Consider the following 16627-nt stretch of genomic DNA (forward strand, 5'->3'; position numbering starts at 1 on the left):
AGCAATCACATGATTTCAGTGTAGGTCAAACGTTGGGATGTTCAAAATGCCTGAGATGATTAGGTATTTTATAAATGAGGCTGGGTAACATTAAAAAACAGGAAGTTCAGAAAATCTGACCTTCATACGAGTATATTAAAAAATTATTTTTCTACCCAGGAAAAAAAAGGGAAAGGACATACTAAGAAAAGCCAAATCATACCTTAAAAGAATACCCTCTAATATAGTGCCCAGAATATTAAGGCAGAGTTTTCCCCTATGATAAGAATTCTTAGCCTGCACTCCACTGAGAAATTTCAGAAATTCTTAAACTCACGGAAGCTGTAGACACAGTTTTTTTGAGTATGCGAATACATGCCTTTTTGTGGAGAAATAATCCAAAGCGTTCACCAATTCGTATACTGTTTGATTACCCAATTTAGGAGCCATTATATTTCTTATTTATCTATCTGAAACAAGGGTGGTAGAAACTGCTTTTTAGTTAACACCATGAATCACACACAGAAACATACTGCAGTGTTGTTTTCTCTCTCAGAGCTGAACAAAAAGTGATTTACCTTTGCAGAGTCATATTCAAAGAGCCTGTGCAACCCTTAATCTTGTTCTGGGCTTCCAGATGAGTCATTCCATTGGCACTTATCCCATCGATGCTGAGAACCACATCACCTATTCTCACATTTGCCTGGGATGCTTTGCCGCCATCTTTCAGCTGCCAACAAACAGATTTCATTAGAAGTGTTAAAAAAATGAATAATAAACACAGATGAAAATTAAACTTTTGCTCATATCTAAAGTATATGAATATACTATTGGACAAAGTGGTAAAAATTATCTTATTTAACAGGTAAAGTCAAAATTCTAATGACATTCACATTTATTTTCTTAAATTCTTATTTGCTCTATAAAACTAAAACAATTTGCTGAGAGAGGTTCCCTGATCATTTCTCCATTTCTTTATTGTGTAACAGTAGCATGATTGTTACAAATGCGGAAGAGAAGTAGCCAAGGAAACTACATTTTAGCAGAAGGCAAAGAATGTAATTTGAATAGGGTATTTAATACTCTTTTAGGAATAATTTCTAAAACTCTTTAAACAGCTGTATTTTTGTCTGAGCACAATAAGTAATACAGATGGAGGATCTATTGAACAACCAGTCTTGTTCAATCCAATTCATACCCAGTGTTTGGGGGACTGAATTCTTTTAGATCACGGGCCCAAATATCTTTTCTGCTCGATGTGTTTCCTGTTCCAGGCGGTTAGCAGGCAGGGCGGAAACTAGCTTGTCTGCGACTGTCAGGCTTTTTTTCTGTACCACCGTCTTTTAATCCCCGAACTTTATTCCCTTTTCTGTAAAATTTTCTATGTGTCTACATTAGTCAGTTTGATATCCTTCAAACTTCATGTCTACATGTTTTATTGCTTCAAAAGAAGCAAATTTAAAATTGCAGTAAAATGAAAGATACAATTTTAAACGATACCTAGGAACAAGCACATATAGAAAGAAACCACTCAAATTCAAATGACAAGCTCTAAATTTAATAAGCACAAGTAGATCATACTGAATATTGGGTTGTTGTAAAATAGGTAAGATTAGACCCACAAAAGAAAGAAAATAACCAGTATTCCTCTAGTACTTAAAACCAAAGATTTTATAGCTTCTATTTATGATGATAAAAAATTCTGAAAATGAATAGTGATAACTGCACAACACTGTAAATGTACATTTTACAAAAATTACTTTTTGATTAAAAAAATATATATCCCTCAGCCAACTGAACAATTGAGTGCTGGAGTTCATAGTGTGGAAGCAAAGCAATAAATACAATGGCTCTTGGATGTTCAGTTACGTTTTGATTACCATCAGTTGCCAAAGTCGTCCCTTAAAAATAATGACCAAGGCAGACCATCCAAGTACACAAGAACAAGTATTTGGATCTAATATCAAGAAAATAGTACTGACCGCTAGATCTATGTCTGTGTTTCCTCCCCAGTGGACCCTAATGCTAGAAGTGTGTCTGACACACCACAGACCATCACGAAATACATGCTGAATGAATGGATGTCACATACTTATTACTTAACACTGGTAAAATCTATGGTTTGTTTTAAATTGCAACATTAATGAAAACTAAAATTTTATGTAATTTGAAATTTATTTCATTCTAAGATATATAACTATCAAGTAATGACACAGTTCTTGAAATTAGAAGAAAAAATATCTAGTTGAGCAAGGATATGTAAAATCTAACAGACCCAACAGTAAAAAAACTTTTAAACCTTTCAAATGAAACATTCTCTATGTCAATGATTTTGTTTTCATCTTTGCTATAATAGAAACAAACAAAACAACTCGTCTCAGCTACCCAAGTATTTGAAGGTCAAAGACGTTAATGAAATGTTCACATTAAAAAAATAAAATTTCCAGAGTAACAAGATCAAAATTCAACACATATAAAATTTATCAACATAACTACATTATAATGTACACATATACACACCTTCTATTATATATATAGATATTGTATGACTGACAAAGTACTTCCTAAATTCAATGAAAATTAGTGAATTGGATTTCAGGATCACAGGATCAAAAAGAAAATAATTCAGATAGAGCTTTATCACATACATGTTTAAGTACTGTATCAGCAGATATATTTATTAAACAATAAAAGTAATGTGTGCACATGTAATTGGGAGTTAGGAAAAAGTCTTTAAAATTAACAATACATATATTAAATGACATGGTTTTGCTACGGTCATGCACCATATATCGACATTTTGGTCAACCATGGACAGCATACAGGATGGTGGTCCCATAAGATTATAATGGAGCTGAAAAATTCTTATCGCCTAGTGATGTCACAGCCATCATAACATCGCCTCCCAATGCATTCATTACTCACGTGTTTGTGGTGATGCTGGTGTAAACAAACCAACTGCACTGCCAGTCTTACAACAGTATAGTACACACAAGTATGTATAGTACATAATACTTGATAATGATTCATAAACGACCATCATACTGGTTTGTTTACACTACACTTTTAATTGTTATTTTACAGTGTAGTCTTTCTCCTTAACAAAAAACTTGCTGTAAAACAGCATGCCATGTTATATCAGTAGCAGCCTTACATATCTCATCTTGACCACATCTCTTGATTGCATCACTTTCTCCTGTGCTTGATTTAATCTTGTGTTGTTTTGTACAGTAACAGGAGCAATGGGCTATACCCTATAGCCTACGTGTACAGTTGGCAGTACCATCTAGGTTGGTGCAAGTGCACTCTATGATGTTCTTCCAATGACAAAATCGCTTAACGTGGCATTTCTCAGAACAGATCTCCCTCGTTAAGCAGTGCATGACTATTAAATATTAATTATTATATTAATAATATATTAAATAATATATTTATATTAAATAATAGGTATGGACCCTCTTTTAGTAATTCGTATTTATTTTTATTAATTTAGATATTTAAAAAATCATTTAATTTAATAACAGCAATGCTCACTGTTCTGCTCTAATATACAGAACTAAATTATTTCAATTGTGAAAGATATTTAAAAGAAAAGAGTTCCTAAAGCCAGCAATACCACCGCTTTCTATGTGACTTATTGATAGGGTTGTTAATAATGATTATGTGAGATTATAGCTCAATAAATATTAGCTGTTATTACTGTTCTCTTGACCTCAGATTACTAATCTGAGAAATATGGGCACTGTACTAGATGATCTCAAATGTCTTCCTATGGTCTCTTCCAGTTTTAAAAGCTTATGTATCTGTAAGCTATCTGCATAGAGGTATAGCTCCAATCCTAAAGATTAAGTAGTATTTAATCTCAACCCTTTCTTAACCAATTATCAGGAATAGAAACACATACTCATTGTCATCTGTACAATCTTTCATATTTTTTAAACTGTCAAGCAAACTCATTTTTGTCTACAGTTTTTTGAGCTTAGTAATATTGTCTTGGGCTTTTGACAGTAACATCTTTTCTGAATCTCCAGCCATTTTTATTATTCAAGACTCAGGCTTTCTACTCACACAATTTAAACTAAAGAGCATGAAGAGCCTGAAGCAATGCTCTATATATAGTGGGAAAGGCCCAATGCATAAAAACATACTTTAAGACTTGTTAAAGATGGCATCTCACTGAATACTCCTATGAGCTTAACTTATCCCCAGAACCACTTTCTCAAGCCATGCATTCATCAAAAAGATAATTTTTTCCCCATTAATTGTGTAGGATGTAGCATATTATGAACTGTGAGAAACTAAGGAAAAACTACAAGGTCACTCGTTATTTGCATAGTTCATGTTTCTTTTGTTTTTGTAAGTCTAAATAGCTTGCATTTGTTTGAAGCAGGAATAACTTTCTGTCATCAGTAAATCTCGTACATATTATATGACAGCCTTAAGTGTGTATGTATGTATTTCATAAATGCACAATGTGTAGGAAGAAGCAGCTGTGGGAGGCTCCTGGGTCAAGTTCAGTATAAATCAAACTAATCACAAGCAAATGCTTCTCTTTTGATCTTTAAATGCATTTTTCAGTACTGCTGTCCAATTTTCCATAAACTTAACTATAACTGTATGCTTCTTTAAAAACACTGCTTTGTGGTCTCCCTTAAATTGCAAGCATACATGGCTGCACATGTTGGAACTACCTCTGCGCTTCTGTTTACTAATGCAGATGGGTGAACTTCCTCTCTCTCTCTCTTTCTCTCTCTCTCCCTCTTTCTCTGTGAGTGTGTGTGTGGTGTGGAAGATGTAAGAGAAATAGACATCACAGGCTTCCTCCATTTTACTTTGACTAGAAAATACCCAAAGGTGACTTTTCTTCAGTCATTTTAGAGAGGGAGTTCCTCTCACGGAGTCTTTTTTGCCCTAAGAAAGGAATGACCCAGAAAAAGTAATTAGGACTACTTAGGGGACACCAACAGTAAGTCAGGGACTTTGGGAGGCATTTACCGGTCTTCACCACTATCAGATTTTTACAGATGGGAAAAAGAGAGCTTCAAAGGGATTAAATGGCTTGCCTACGTCCATATAGCATGTAAGAACACAGTACTGAGCAGAGGCTTTGAAGTTAGACAAACAGGAGTTCATATCCATGCTCTACCATCTATTTAATTGTGTGACATGAATTTGATAGGCCTCTATAAACTTCAGCTATCTCTCCTTGAAAACAGGGACTGCAATTCCACCTGCCTCCCTGAGCTGTTGGGCAGGTTAAATAAAACACCAGCACACACAGCACATACCAGACAATGCACAGTAAATGCTCGTTGTTGTTGTTGTTATTATTATTATTATTATTATATCATTATTATTATTGCATGCCACCAATTCTCATAGGCTGGATACCTGCTTCAAGGACCTACAGGGTAGAGAAGACAGCTTTCAAACTGACCAGGCTTAACTTCTGGCTTTTCCCTTCCTTTCGTAAAAGAAGACCAAACATCCTTCTTCATTCATTCTCTTCCCCCTGCTTCTCTAAGCCTAAGCCTTCTCCTCACTCAGCGACACAGCTCGATACACCACAGATTCACAACCCCAGCTGACCATGTCCTCCTTCCTTGCTTACCACTATCCAAGTCTGAATTTCCCCAACTCCATTCCCTCAGGATGGTGACCTCATTCCACCACTTCCCAGGATAATTAGGTATTGCCGCTTCACCAAGCAACCAAAGGGTAAGCATCAGTATGGTGATGCTGAAGAAGCCTGGAGCTGGGGATCAGGGCAGGACAGGAAGGAAGGAACACGAGAGAACTCACAGCAAGGGAAGCAAGGCGTGCACTGGTACAGCGGGTAGAACAGGGAACCAAGACCAGGAGGGCAGAAGGGGTCAGAAGGTAGCCTAGGCTCGGTAAGCGAGTTCCAGGCCTGGTCTCCAGCTGTGTTCTACAACCATGTGCAAATGCCCAAAATAATATTCAAACTGAAGAGAACAACAAAATAATAACTCATTATGGAAGGAAGATGTTATACTTTGACTTAAATAACTAAAATAATATAAATGACAATTAATAACTATAATTTAGAACCAATTAACTCACATGTGGATCATTAAACATGTCATTAATTTTACTGTACTTAAAATTTATAACTAAACTTCCCCCAAATGCTTAGCCTCTGTACAAATGTGCTTCCAGCAACATTTCTTAAAACTCTTTAACGAAAAAGTAACACTACGTCTTTATAAAACTGCACTAAAAGTAAAATATTAGTATCTCAAGATAGCATACCACTTAGACAAGGATCTCAAAAATGCACTCAATAAAAAATGTATCTTATCCTCAAAGAAGTATGCTATTTGGGATTCATAAGGATTTGGAGATATGCCTATCAGATTAACCGTTCCCTGTGGCCATTACCTCTGGAGAGCACATCACTGAAATAAACGCATCATCAAACGCATAGCTAAAAACAAAGAAAATCAACAAAAGCACTACAGAGCTTTCATTTTTAAGTTAGAACCCAAATGGCAGGTATTTTAAATAAGTCAAACTGTCTAAGCTTTCTCTTTAAAACGAGTGTTTAGAACAGCTGCTATATCTCCCTAAACTTTTTCATAAAGAGGCAATGTTTAGCCACAGCAGTGACTCCAACACTTTCTTAGAACTCCCTAATGGAATGTATTCTTCCACATCAGAGGAAATTCTCAATATGCACCCAAAAAACTCTATTGGAAATAGGCCAGCAGTTATAAACCTCAAAAAAGAGGTGTTAGCAATAGAAATGATTTATTGAAGAGATATATACAGATACCCAACTATATAACAGAGATCATTTTATAAAATAGGTAACAAGATTTTAATAGTTAGATGTTTACTAAGTATGATTTATGCTGGTTCAAAAATTGACTTTGGTCACTCGGGTAACAAGTAGGAGACAGGTACCTACATAATGAGCCACTACCAATGTGCAAGTTTTCAACTTTCTGCATATTTTCAACATATATGGACTGCTTGGAAATTATGACCCTAAGACCATGGGTATGACAGGAATGCCATCAGACTTAGTAAATGTGAAAAAGGAACATATAAATATGACAGCCATAGAAAGAGACACTAAAAGAAATTTCCCATATCCAAAAACCATGGGAACTGAAGTATGGGAAAATAAAAGCTATTGTTTTTCTAACAGTGCTGTTACAAAAATTTGGACAAATATACTCATAAAATTATATCAATCTGACCAGCAGAATTTTCTTGAGGCAGAGGAAAGCACTGAGAAAAGTCTTATTTAAAAAAAAAAACCTGATTAATGGTCAATCTTTAATTTTGCTTTAAAATGTTACTTTCTAGTACCTACTATAGCAATAAAAACGTTGAATCCATGCATATTAGCCTATGGTTGAAAGTGTCTAGGAATCTAACTGCCCAGAATATGGTCAATGTGTTTTTTGCACCACTCCCTCCACCCCAAACATGTAAGAACTTACATACATCACAGCATATAAAGAACTCACAGAACTTGTTTTCCTGTCAAACAATGAGTGCTACTCAGTCACCACCAAATATTGATAACAAACAAACAAAAGTGGTGTTTTCAGCCACTAACGTGAGCAAAGAACATTTGAGAAGTGCTGGGTATTTTTTTCCCCCCAAACATATCCGTTAAAGCTTTTTTCAAGTCCCAATTTATTTACTGTCATTCCGGTGCTAATCTGCCTTACAAATTACACTCAGCACTTAAAGTTGTTCTTACACCATTTATTGTTACATAGTGTTGATGCCTTGACTAGCCTGCAAATGCTACTTAACCACATATAAAGCCCATCTCTGGCTTGGATGTCTAATGTGAACATGCCCCCTTCAAAACTGGAGGCTACTTTGGATTACTTTTAATATCCTTTTCTGTGAAATAAAACAATTTGGCTTTTTGTAGGTTCTAATTGTGAGATAAAACAAGCAGTGATGACTGATGTCTCTCTGAGAATAAATGTGTAAAATCCTGACTCATGTGGGCACCAGTTATTTTAACTATGGGCCTATTTTTTTGGCGTATGAGTCTAACTGTAATCAGTTTTACCCAAAAGTCTGGGTATATACCTTATATGGTAACAATGATGAGAATGCCTCAAAGTATGTGTCATTCATTCTGCCTCACAAAACCAAACGGAAGTAAGGGCATGATTATGCCTCTTTCCTTATGTAGCCATGGAGCTACCTAGTTCAAACACAGGGCTTCTGCGCACATTGTTTATTCTGCTAGTCTAAATGTATTTCCCATGATGACTCCTTCTTCACTGAAATAACATCTTTGTTCTTCTCTATCACCATCCTAATACAATTGAAACATGCTTTCTTAAACTGCAACTCACTACTAAAATGTCACAGAACTTTCATTTTATAGCTAATCCGTATGTGCTTAAGCCCCAAGATTTAATGATATCTGTAGTTAATGTGTGAAGATAATTCCTCCAGAAATGTGAAAAGTATGGTGGTTAGTTAAAAATAAAGCACATCTAATATATCTCAGAATAAAACAAATTTGCTAATTACAGATAAATTTGTGTTTCTCTGTAGTCTAGTTTCTGTATAATAAGGAAAACAGTAAAAAAAAAGTCACAGATGGCTATAAACATTAAAAATAAATTTAATTTTTTTAATTAAATTAAAAATTTAATTAAATTTAATTAATTGTGAGGGGCTGGCCGAGTGGCACAATGGTTAAGAGCTGGCTTGGGACGCCAGAGGGCCCCAGTTCGGATCCCACCTATGAGGGCCAGTGACACTGCCCTCTACAGCTAAGATGCTGAACAACAGTTCGACCTGGAGCTGGGCTGCCCTGAGTCGCCAGCGACGGCGTGGGATGCAGCCCCTGCTGCATTGGGTTGCCATGGGCTACCGTATGTAGCCAGCAGCCAGTGTGAGTGGCCAGCAGCCGCAGTGAGCAGCCGTCCAGAAGCCGGCGACTGATCTGCCTCGCCAGGGAAGAGCGCAATGATGGTGCCAACTTGGGCCAGTGAAGCAACGTCCTCCACAACTAGACTGAAGAACAAAACAACAGCAACTTGTCTGTTCCCCTTCCCCCAATTCCTCAGGCTGTTCCCCTCCACCAATTACCCAATAAAAAAATTTTTTTTAATCTTTAAAAAAATAAAAATTAAAAATAAATTAGTGAACTCTAGTTTACCTGGGAACAGGTTAAAACTGAAATTCACACATTTCAACCCTCCCTCCTCACTAAGTTCTGTTCGGTGATGAGACGAATCCCCTGAAACTGTGTGCAAACTGTGTACAAGTATGCTTGAATTTTCCATTCAGTCAGTCCATAGTTTTCCTCAAATCCTCAAAGGCATCTATGACCAAAAGAAATGTTAACAACTAAGGATTTAATGAAACCTTAGAACAGTGTTTCCCAAAGTGTGGTTCCTAAACCACCAATGCCAGCATACTTCTGTGACGGGGGGAAAAAAATCACAAGCCCTTTAAAATCCACAAGCTAAAGATGTTTCAAAATGAAAAAAAAAAAATCCATTAACATCAAGAAAATTCAAGAACTCAGAGCAGAATTAATATTTATTGTAAGTGGTGCAAAATCATGATTTCACACGCTAGTGTAAGATAAGTGTAGCTTAAAAAAACCCACGGATTTGCTTTGAAGAAACTTTAAAATCTTCATAATGTAAATTACTAACATTTAATAATGGCCTATCCCAATAAGGCACTACATTCACTTCTGAATTCTGAGAAAAGGTATAAAAGAAGAGGCAGGGCCTTTCCCTCATCCACTGTTTTATATTATTTAACCTTTCATATGTGTATGCAACTCTCCATAAAGCAGTGTTCCTCAAACTATCTGCGGTGAAAGACACTATCAGTGGGGAAAGATTTTTTTCCCCTCAATTTGCCATATACCAATTCTTTTGTAATCTATAATAATGATAAATTACTGGAAAAACAAAATTTAAAGAAATCATACAAAAAATAAGACCAAATGTTTTATCATCACATTCAATAGATATAAAATTACTCTGTCAAACTATAAAAGTTTCTAGGTCTTTACGCTTCATTTCTACCCTTATTTCATCTCAAACTGTAACCAACAGTCTGCTGGACGGCAGACAGCAAGGATACTTATTCCTTCTAGGCAATGCTGTATTTTTTATTTCTCTTTAGGTCCATTGTACATGGACTTCAACATAATACACAATAGACATTTGATGAATTATCACACTGGAAATTAATACACTGGGTATTATTTAGTAATTTGTTTCCAATTTTTTTTGCTCTTGTGTTAAACATAAAGTGATTAATGATATTGTACATTTATTTTGGCACAGTTATCTGACTTGACTTTTCCTTTAGGACTTGTTTCTAAAAAGGTATGCACATTTAAATGGTTGATCCATGACCCTAGGCTGCCAGTAAGAATGTTTGTGGCCATTAATAATTCTGCAAACTGTGTATGAAAGTGTCTGTTATCCACACCCTTACAAACCCTAGTATTACAAAGGAAACTTGAGGGTAATTCTAGCTTTACCACTAAAAATCCTGTGACCTTGGGCAAGTCATTCACATCCCTGGCCTCATTCTGTCAGCAGTACAAGAGAGTTGGGACAAACGTTCTAGGGTTTCTTTAAGCTCTAAACCATAATAAATATTTACACGGACTTTACAATCTCTCATTAGGCTAAACAGTCATTACAATTAGTATCTATTACTCACTTTGGCACTAAAATAAATTTTGTATTATTCTCCAATTACTTTATATGTTATTATTTCTCTATTACAAAACATTAACATGGCAAACATGTGCTTTTTAAAAGTCTAAAACCTCATCAACATTAGAAACCCAAAAGTCTGGGTTTCAGAACTAACTAGAAGAGAAGAGAATTTAGCTTATCTACTTTTTCAGACCCCAGATGATTTTTTTTTCCTTTAGAATGAATTAGTCTAAAGGACAAGAATCTTCTTTCCACTGGTAGCAGCTGAGCCCCCTAGAATTTAATGCTGAATTATGCACTCATTTGTTTATCATATGTTTACTGAGCAATTACATATGGACCAGATGCTAATGACTGTAACACTGCATTATTAGCCTAATGGGGAAAACAAATATTCATTTATTCTATCATTTAACAAATACCTGTCAACTATATACTATGTGCCAGGCTGTTCTAGGCATGATACAACCATGAACAAAATGCAGTTCTTGCCCTCTTGGAACTCAAATTCAATCAAATTCAATCAATAAACCACCATAGAGATAAATAATAAAATGTCAGGAAGTGATAAGTATTACAGAAGAAAAATAAGAGAAAGGGAATAGCAAGTATCAGGAAATGTTCTTTTAAGGTAGGGTAGTCAGGGAAGACTTCCTGGGGGAGGTGACATTTGAACACAGATTCAAATGAAGAGAAAGAGCCCTGCAGCTATCTAGAAGGAAAGCATTCCAGGCAGAGGGATAAGCAAAAGTAAAAAATTCTCTGGGACATGGCGAGGTAATAAAGAAATGTATAAAATTATCAATAACACAAAGACTGGAATCCACATAGGTGGCATGAAAAAAAGTTTCTCAGAGATAATGACAATTGCCCTGAGTGCTGAAAGACAGGTAGGAAGCTGCAGAAGCAAAACGGGAGAGATTGCTCTAGGCGAGGGGTCGGCAAACTGCGGCTCATGAGCCACATGTGGCTCTTTGGGGACGTTCGTCTCAAAAGTTTGCTGACCCTTGGAAGAGCCAATCCTGCCCCTCACAACAATTTAAAAATTATTCGAGAGCCATAATCATCATTTACCTAATCACCATTACGTGAATATCCTTAAAAATTTTTATAAATGAAACTATGATAGTTTTATTTTCATTTTCAATATTACTTCAGAGCCTGTGGCTTGTAAGCCACAGTTTGCTCTTCCATCTCAAAAGTTTGCCAACCCCTTCTCTAGGCAAAAACAAAAAGCACACGAAAGACATGATAACCTAAAAGTACTACTACTTCCGGGGAAACGCAAGTAGTGGGGTATCTACATTATCGGGATAAAGTGACAGGGAAACTGACAGCCCAAGCTAGGCAGGCTACCAAAAGCCAAACCATAAAGGGCATACATAGTATGTGACAATAAATAATTTCTGAAGGATCTAAGTTTACAAGTTGCTGCCATGTTAACTGCTGTGGTCTCCTTTAAATTTTCATTGCTTAGAACAGATTGCTTCCATTATACAACGAGCACTCCTGGATTGCCACCTTGTTTCCAGGAAGCCCATACTTGTCAACTCCTGGTACCTTTCAGTGCTTTTTCCACCATGCGCTTTCTCTCATCCCTTAGAGAGCATGGGTATGTCTTCACTCCAGTCCTGTCGCAGGAAGTATGGCTTCAGCTTCCTTCATACATCTGTAGCCTTTCAGACCAAGACCCATCAACACTTGGACACATGGAGTTATTTATCATTTGTATACACGGAATAATTTATCGTGCTTGGGATTCGTTGAGCAAACAGAAAACCTTAGGGGCCCTTTTCCTTCTTGTTCTGTTTGTTTAGGTCAGCACTACCACCAGTACCCCTACTAGGTCTCCTGTGCCTTTTCTCGCAGTCCCAGGTTTATTTTTTCTAGCCCAATAAACCTGCCTGCCCAGTTGGCTTTTATCAAGATAGCACCAAATGTTGGTAGATGACTTCTAGCACTCTGGTCTCCAGTCACAAAGCACTGATTTCCTCTAGACGTTCCACTCCCTCCAAAGAAAGCAAATGCACAATCACAAACAGCAGCTAGAAATGGAAAGGAAATGTTCTTATGTCGGTGCCACTGTTTTGGGGGGTTTTTTTTGGGGGGGGGCTTTTTCTTTTTTAAACTAAGGGTAAGAGAGATTGGAACAACACTGAGTAATTCTTGCTCTGGTGCAGTTGGTGCACCATATGCTTCTGAGCTCTGGGTAACACTGGACTTGGCAGGGGACGGAGTGCTGACAGCAGTTAGGGAAAGCCCATGAAGCACTGTCATTGCTCCCCATGGTGCAAAGTCTGCACAGGGGTGGGTGAGGGAGCAAAGGGGGCTAAGGCTTTTATTCGTCTGGTAGAATATTCCTGAAGCATACTGTCTGCTGTGTCATCTTCACCCTGGTACCACTAATGACATCGGCACTTCGATGAATCAAACCACCTCTTCCCTTCAGAGAAGACCAAGAGTCACTCAAATATGAAGACAAGACTACAGCCATTATTGTTAGAGAAAACAGAATTTACTAATAGAAATAAATCTAGGATCTAGAAAGAGCTTTTCTTGCATCAATCAAAAATTGCCAGTACTACCAACTGTTGAAGATTATTGAATGATGAGAGATCAGTGTTTTACTTAAACGTATTTGAGTTATAGTTGACATGGGTTCTATTCTTTCAGCAAATGGTTAATGATTACATGATATACATGAGCGCACACAGACTCTTCTGGTGGGAGTAGGAAGGGGGAGGTATCACTGAGGTATATTTTCTCATTGTTAAAACTATGTGTTGGCCTTTTCGGTGGCTGTGAAGCTGGAGAGATCTGGGCCAGGTGAAGACATCAGATCTCATTGTCCTCCCAGCCCTTTGACCCTCCCCTGAAGTCCCTCAATACAATGGTTTGATCTCCCCCCATCAAAAACAGAATGTGTAGTTAACAAATAATATTTATAAGACTAACTACCATTTATTGCATACTCGCTACATGCCAGGCACTATGCTAGGTGCTTTCCTACTTACATTTTTTACAAAACTTTCTATCTCTACATGAAAAATGAGAGAGATCAGATGTCAAATGAAAAATTTGTTCTATCTCACAGGTTAACATTTGGCCTCAGTATTTCAATGTATGCAATCATCTATTCAAAAAATTAAATATTAAGAATATATATTTCCAAGAAACTCTATCTGGCAACCCCTTGGTTAGCATAGCTATGAGTGTTATTCCCTGCTGGAAATTATTATAAGCCATTTCCCCAACTTCCAAGCAAGCTGGAAAATAGTATACGATGTTGAAAATATCAGTTGAGTAAGAAAACTCTGATTCCAGGAGCAAAAGCCTCGAACGAGTCCCTGAGTTATCCAGCTACACTGCTCAACGCCGCAGACATAAACCAGAGACCAGCGTGCTCACATGTAAAGTCAAATAGCTCAGAAACACTCAGGTAAGAAACATAATCCTTGCAACACTCTTTAATCACAGGCACACTTCATGGTCTCAAAATTGTTCTGGCACAAAACTAATGGAATAGAAACATAAATTTTTACTGAGCATTCTCTAAAGAGTTATATATAACAGGCTTCAAGAGTAAAGATTTTTTTTCAAATAAGTGTTGTTGGGTTTTTTTGTTGTTATATTTTATTTTGCTTAGAAGAAAAAAAAGAAGACGAAGGGACACTAGGCATTCTGCCCCTACCAAAATGATTTGCAAACCGAAAACTTTTCTCCTTGACACACTATAAAAAACACAAAAGAACAAAAACACAGGCAGACATGACCCAGCCCTAATTGAAATGGATTTTTTATTGTATTTATTTTCTTCACTCCCAAATCTAAAACTTATTTGGGTATTTGATTAAATGTATGAAATCCTTCTTGCTTTTCACTTGATAATTAGTCTGCAATCATTAAAAATCATTTCTTGGAGCTGATTCAATATTTGTTTCCATCAACTTTTTACAGACTTAGGAGGTATGTATATCAATTTGTAGATGCCAAAAAAACGGAGTTGAAAAGAATAGTATACTGGGGCTGTGGAAGAAAGACTTAAAAAGCTGTTTACTGACTTGAGGATACACAAAATATACAGAGATAAATCTATGACCCAGTATTTAGTTTCAAAAGCAAGAAATTCAAAGAGTAATTAAAATTCAACAGAAGAAACCTTGACAAGGGATCCACAAAAATTAAATCCGGGAGATTTCAGGCTATGTTATTGCTATGAGTCAATACTACAACAGTCTGGTTTGTGTGTTTGTGTGTATGTGTATGTGTGTGTTTTAAGTTGTAACATATATAGTCTTAGGCTACATTAAAAAAAAAAAGCACTATCCACATTAGGGAAGAGCTGGTCCTATTGTATTCTATATGTGTAGGAATATTACATGTATTTCAACACCAAAGAAACAACCGCGGTCAAAAGAGTAAACAATCCAGACCAGGAATTACTTACCGAAAATGGATGGTGTTGACGAGACTGAGTGTATAAGAGTGGACTAGAATTTGTTTGACCAAGCAGTGATTCGCACACTTGGCTTATCAAAATCTCTCAGGGCACTTTTCAAAAGAATAGACTATGGATACTTACTTAATCCAAGAGATTCTGATTGAGAAACTCTGAGTGAAGACCCAGGAATCTAATAATCCTCTAGGCAAGAACTAGAGTCCACGGATAAGAGTTCCAGAAAGAAAGATTTCAATTCTCAGCACAGTTGAGGATTTGAAAACATTCAGAACATTCCAGAAATATAATAGTTTCCTTGCAAAGTAATGAGATTCTTATTCCTGGGTATATCTAAAGAGAAAGAAGACAGCCACAGGCCATGGGTACTGCACAGGATATGTATGAATATGAAAATGATAAATATAGTAAGTACCCAATAAATCATTGGAGAGTAAACGACCAGACAGAAGAACACCATTATACAATTTTAGTTATACAGGTTGTAAATGGTCTTTCTCCATGAGAGCAGTAAACCACAAAGTTCTCATTCTCAATACACATAAGTCATTTCAATTGGATTGCAAACATTTTTGCTTTCCTGCAGCAAATGCTATATAAAATGAAATACGAGTGTCAATCTAGCTAGAGTTCAGAGTAACTGGATTTATATTATTACAGTAAATAAGAAACACAGCTTCAAAAGACAACACTAAAATAACTTTGTGTTAGACTGTGATGACACTGGTAAATGGAAGAAACGAGAATAGGAGGCCTCCTAGGCCAGACAGAATTGATTGTTTATGGTTTTGTAACCTATCTCTACACAGAATATTTAAACTGTTCCATAAGATGTAATAGCCATCACTCCAAACAGGAATAAAAAGATGTTGTGTGAGCTAAACACAGTCAATTTCCCTATCATTCTGCATATAATAAATATAAACTCTCAAGGTACGTAACTTGGTGCTAACAGCCAATATGACAACCTGCAGTTTAGGAGCCAACAGAAGCCCGCAGAACAGAGTGAAACAGAAAAGGGGTACAGAGCTGTAAGTGTTTTGGAGTTAGATGTTCCAATGACCTTTGTTGCATGTTGGCTAGATAAAAAGTACATCTCACGTAACAAAGCTGGTACAGGTAACCAGACATTGGGCCTTTTAAAACAGGACTATCAATCAGTGAGCGGGTGGTTTAATTGGTAATAAAAGAATTTCTTCTACTGGCCAGGTGACAGATACAAACACCTAGGAAGAGAAACAGGGCAGATGTCTAAAATAAATTCACATGTGACCTGTTCAATATTACTGCTATTCTCGTTCCAATGTGAAGCAGCACCATGAAAAACATCTTCCTCCTCCTTGATGAAAGGCTATTATGAAACTGCTGTTTTGGGAGAGGTTAGTGAAAAATACCCATATTACTCAAGTAAAAAGTAGGAGGGTCTTCCCTGGCCTGCCCTTGATGAATGATGATGGAAACCTGAGACCAGTGAGGGGGGAATGGGACC

The 16627-nt window shown here is 36.7% G+C and overlaps 1 protein-coding gene across 10 annotated transcripts in view; it reads right to left on the bottom strand.

The window, feature by feature from the left end:
- The window catches only part of PDLIM5 (PDZ and LIM domain 5), a 190685-nt gene that overhangs the window by 133615 nt on the left and 40443 nt on the right, over window positions 1–16627 (bottom strand). For all 10 annotated transcript variants that reach the window (XM_019647530.1, XM_019647529.1, XM_019647528.1 and 7 more), the window contains exon 3: window positions 558–709. In XM_019647530.1, coding sequence (XP_019503075.1) covers window positions 558–709 — 152 coding nt within the window. The remainder of the gene's footprint in view (window positions 1–557; window positions 710–16627) is intronic.

This window comes from Hipposideros armiger, unplaced genomic scaffold (assembly GCF_001890085.2).
Source record: "Hipposideros armiger isolate ML-2016 unplaced genomic scaffold, ASM189008v1 scaffold_112, whole genome shotgun sequence".
Classification (NCBI taxonomy): Eukaryota; Metazoa; Chordata; class Mammalia; order Chiroptera; family Hipposideridae; genus Hipposideros; species Hipposideros armiger.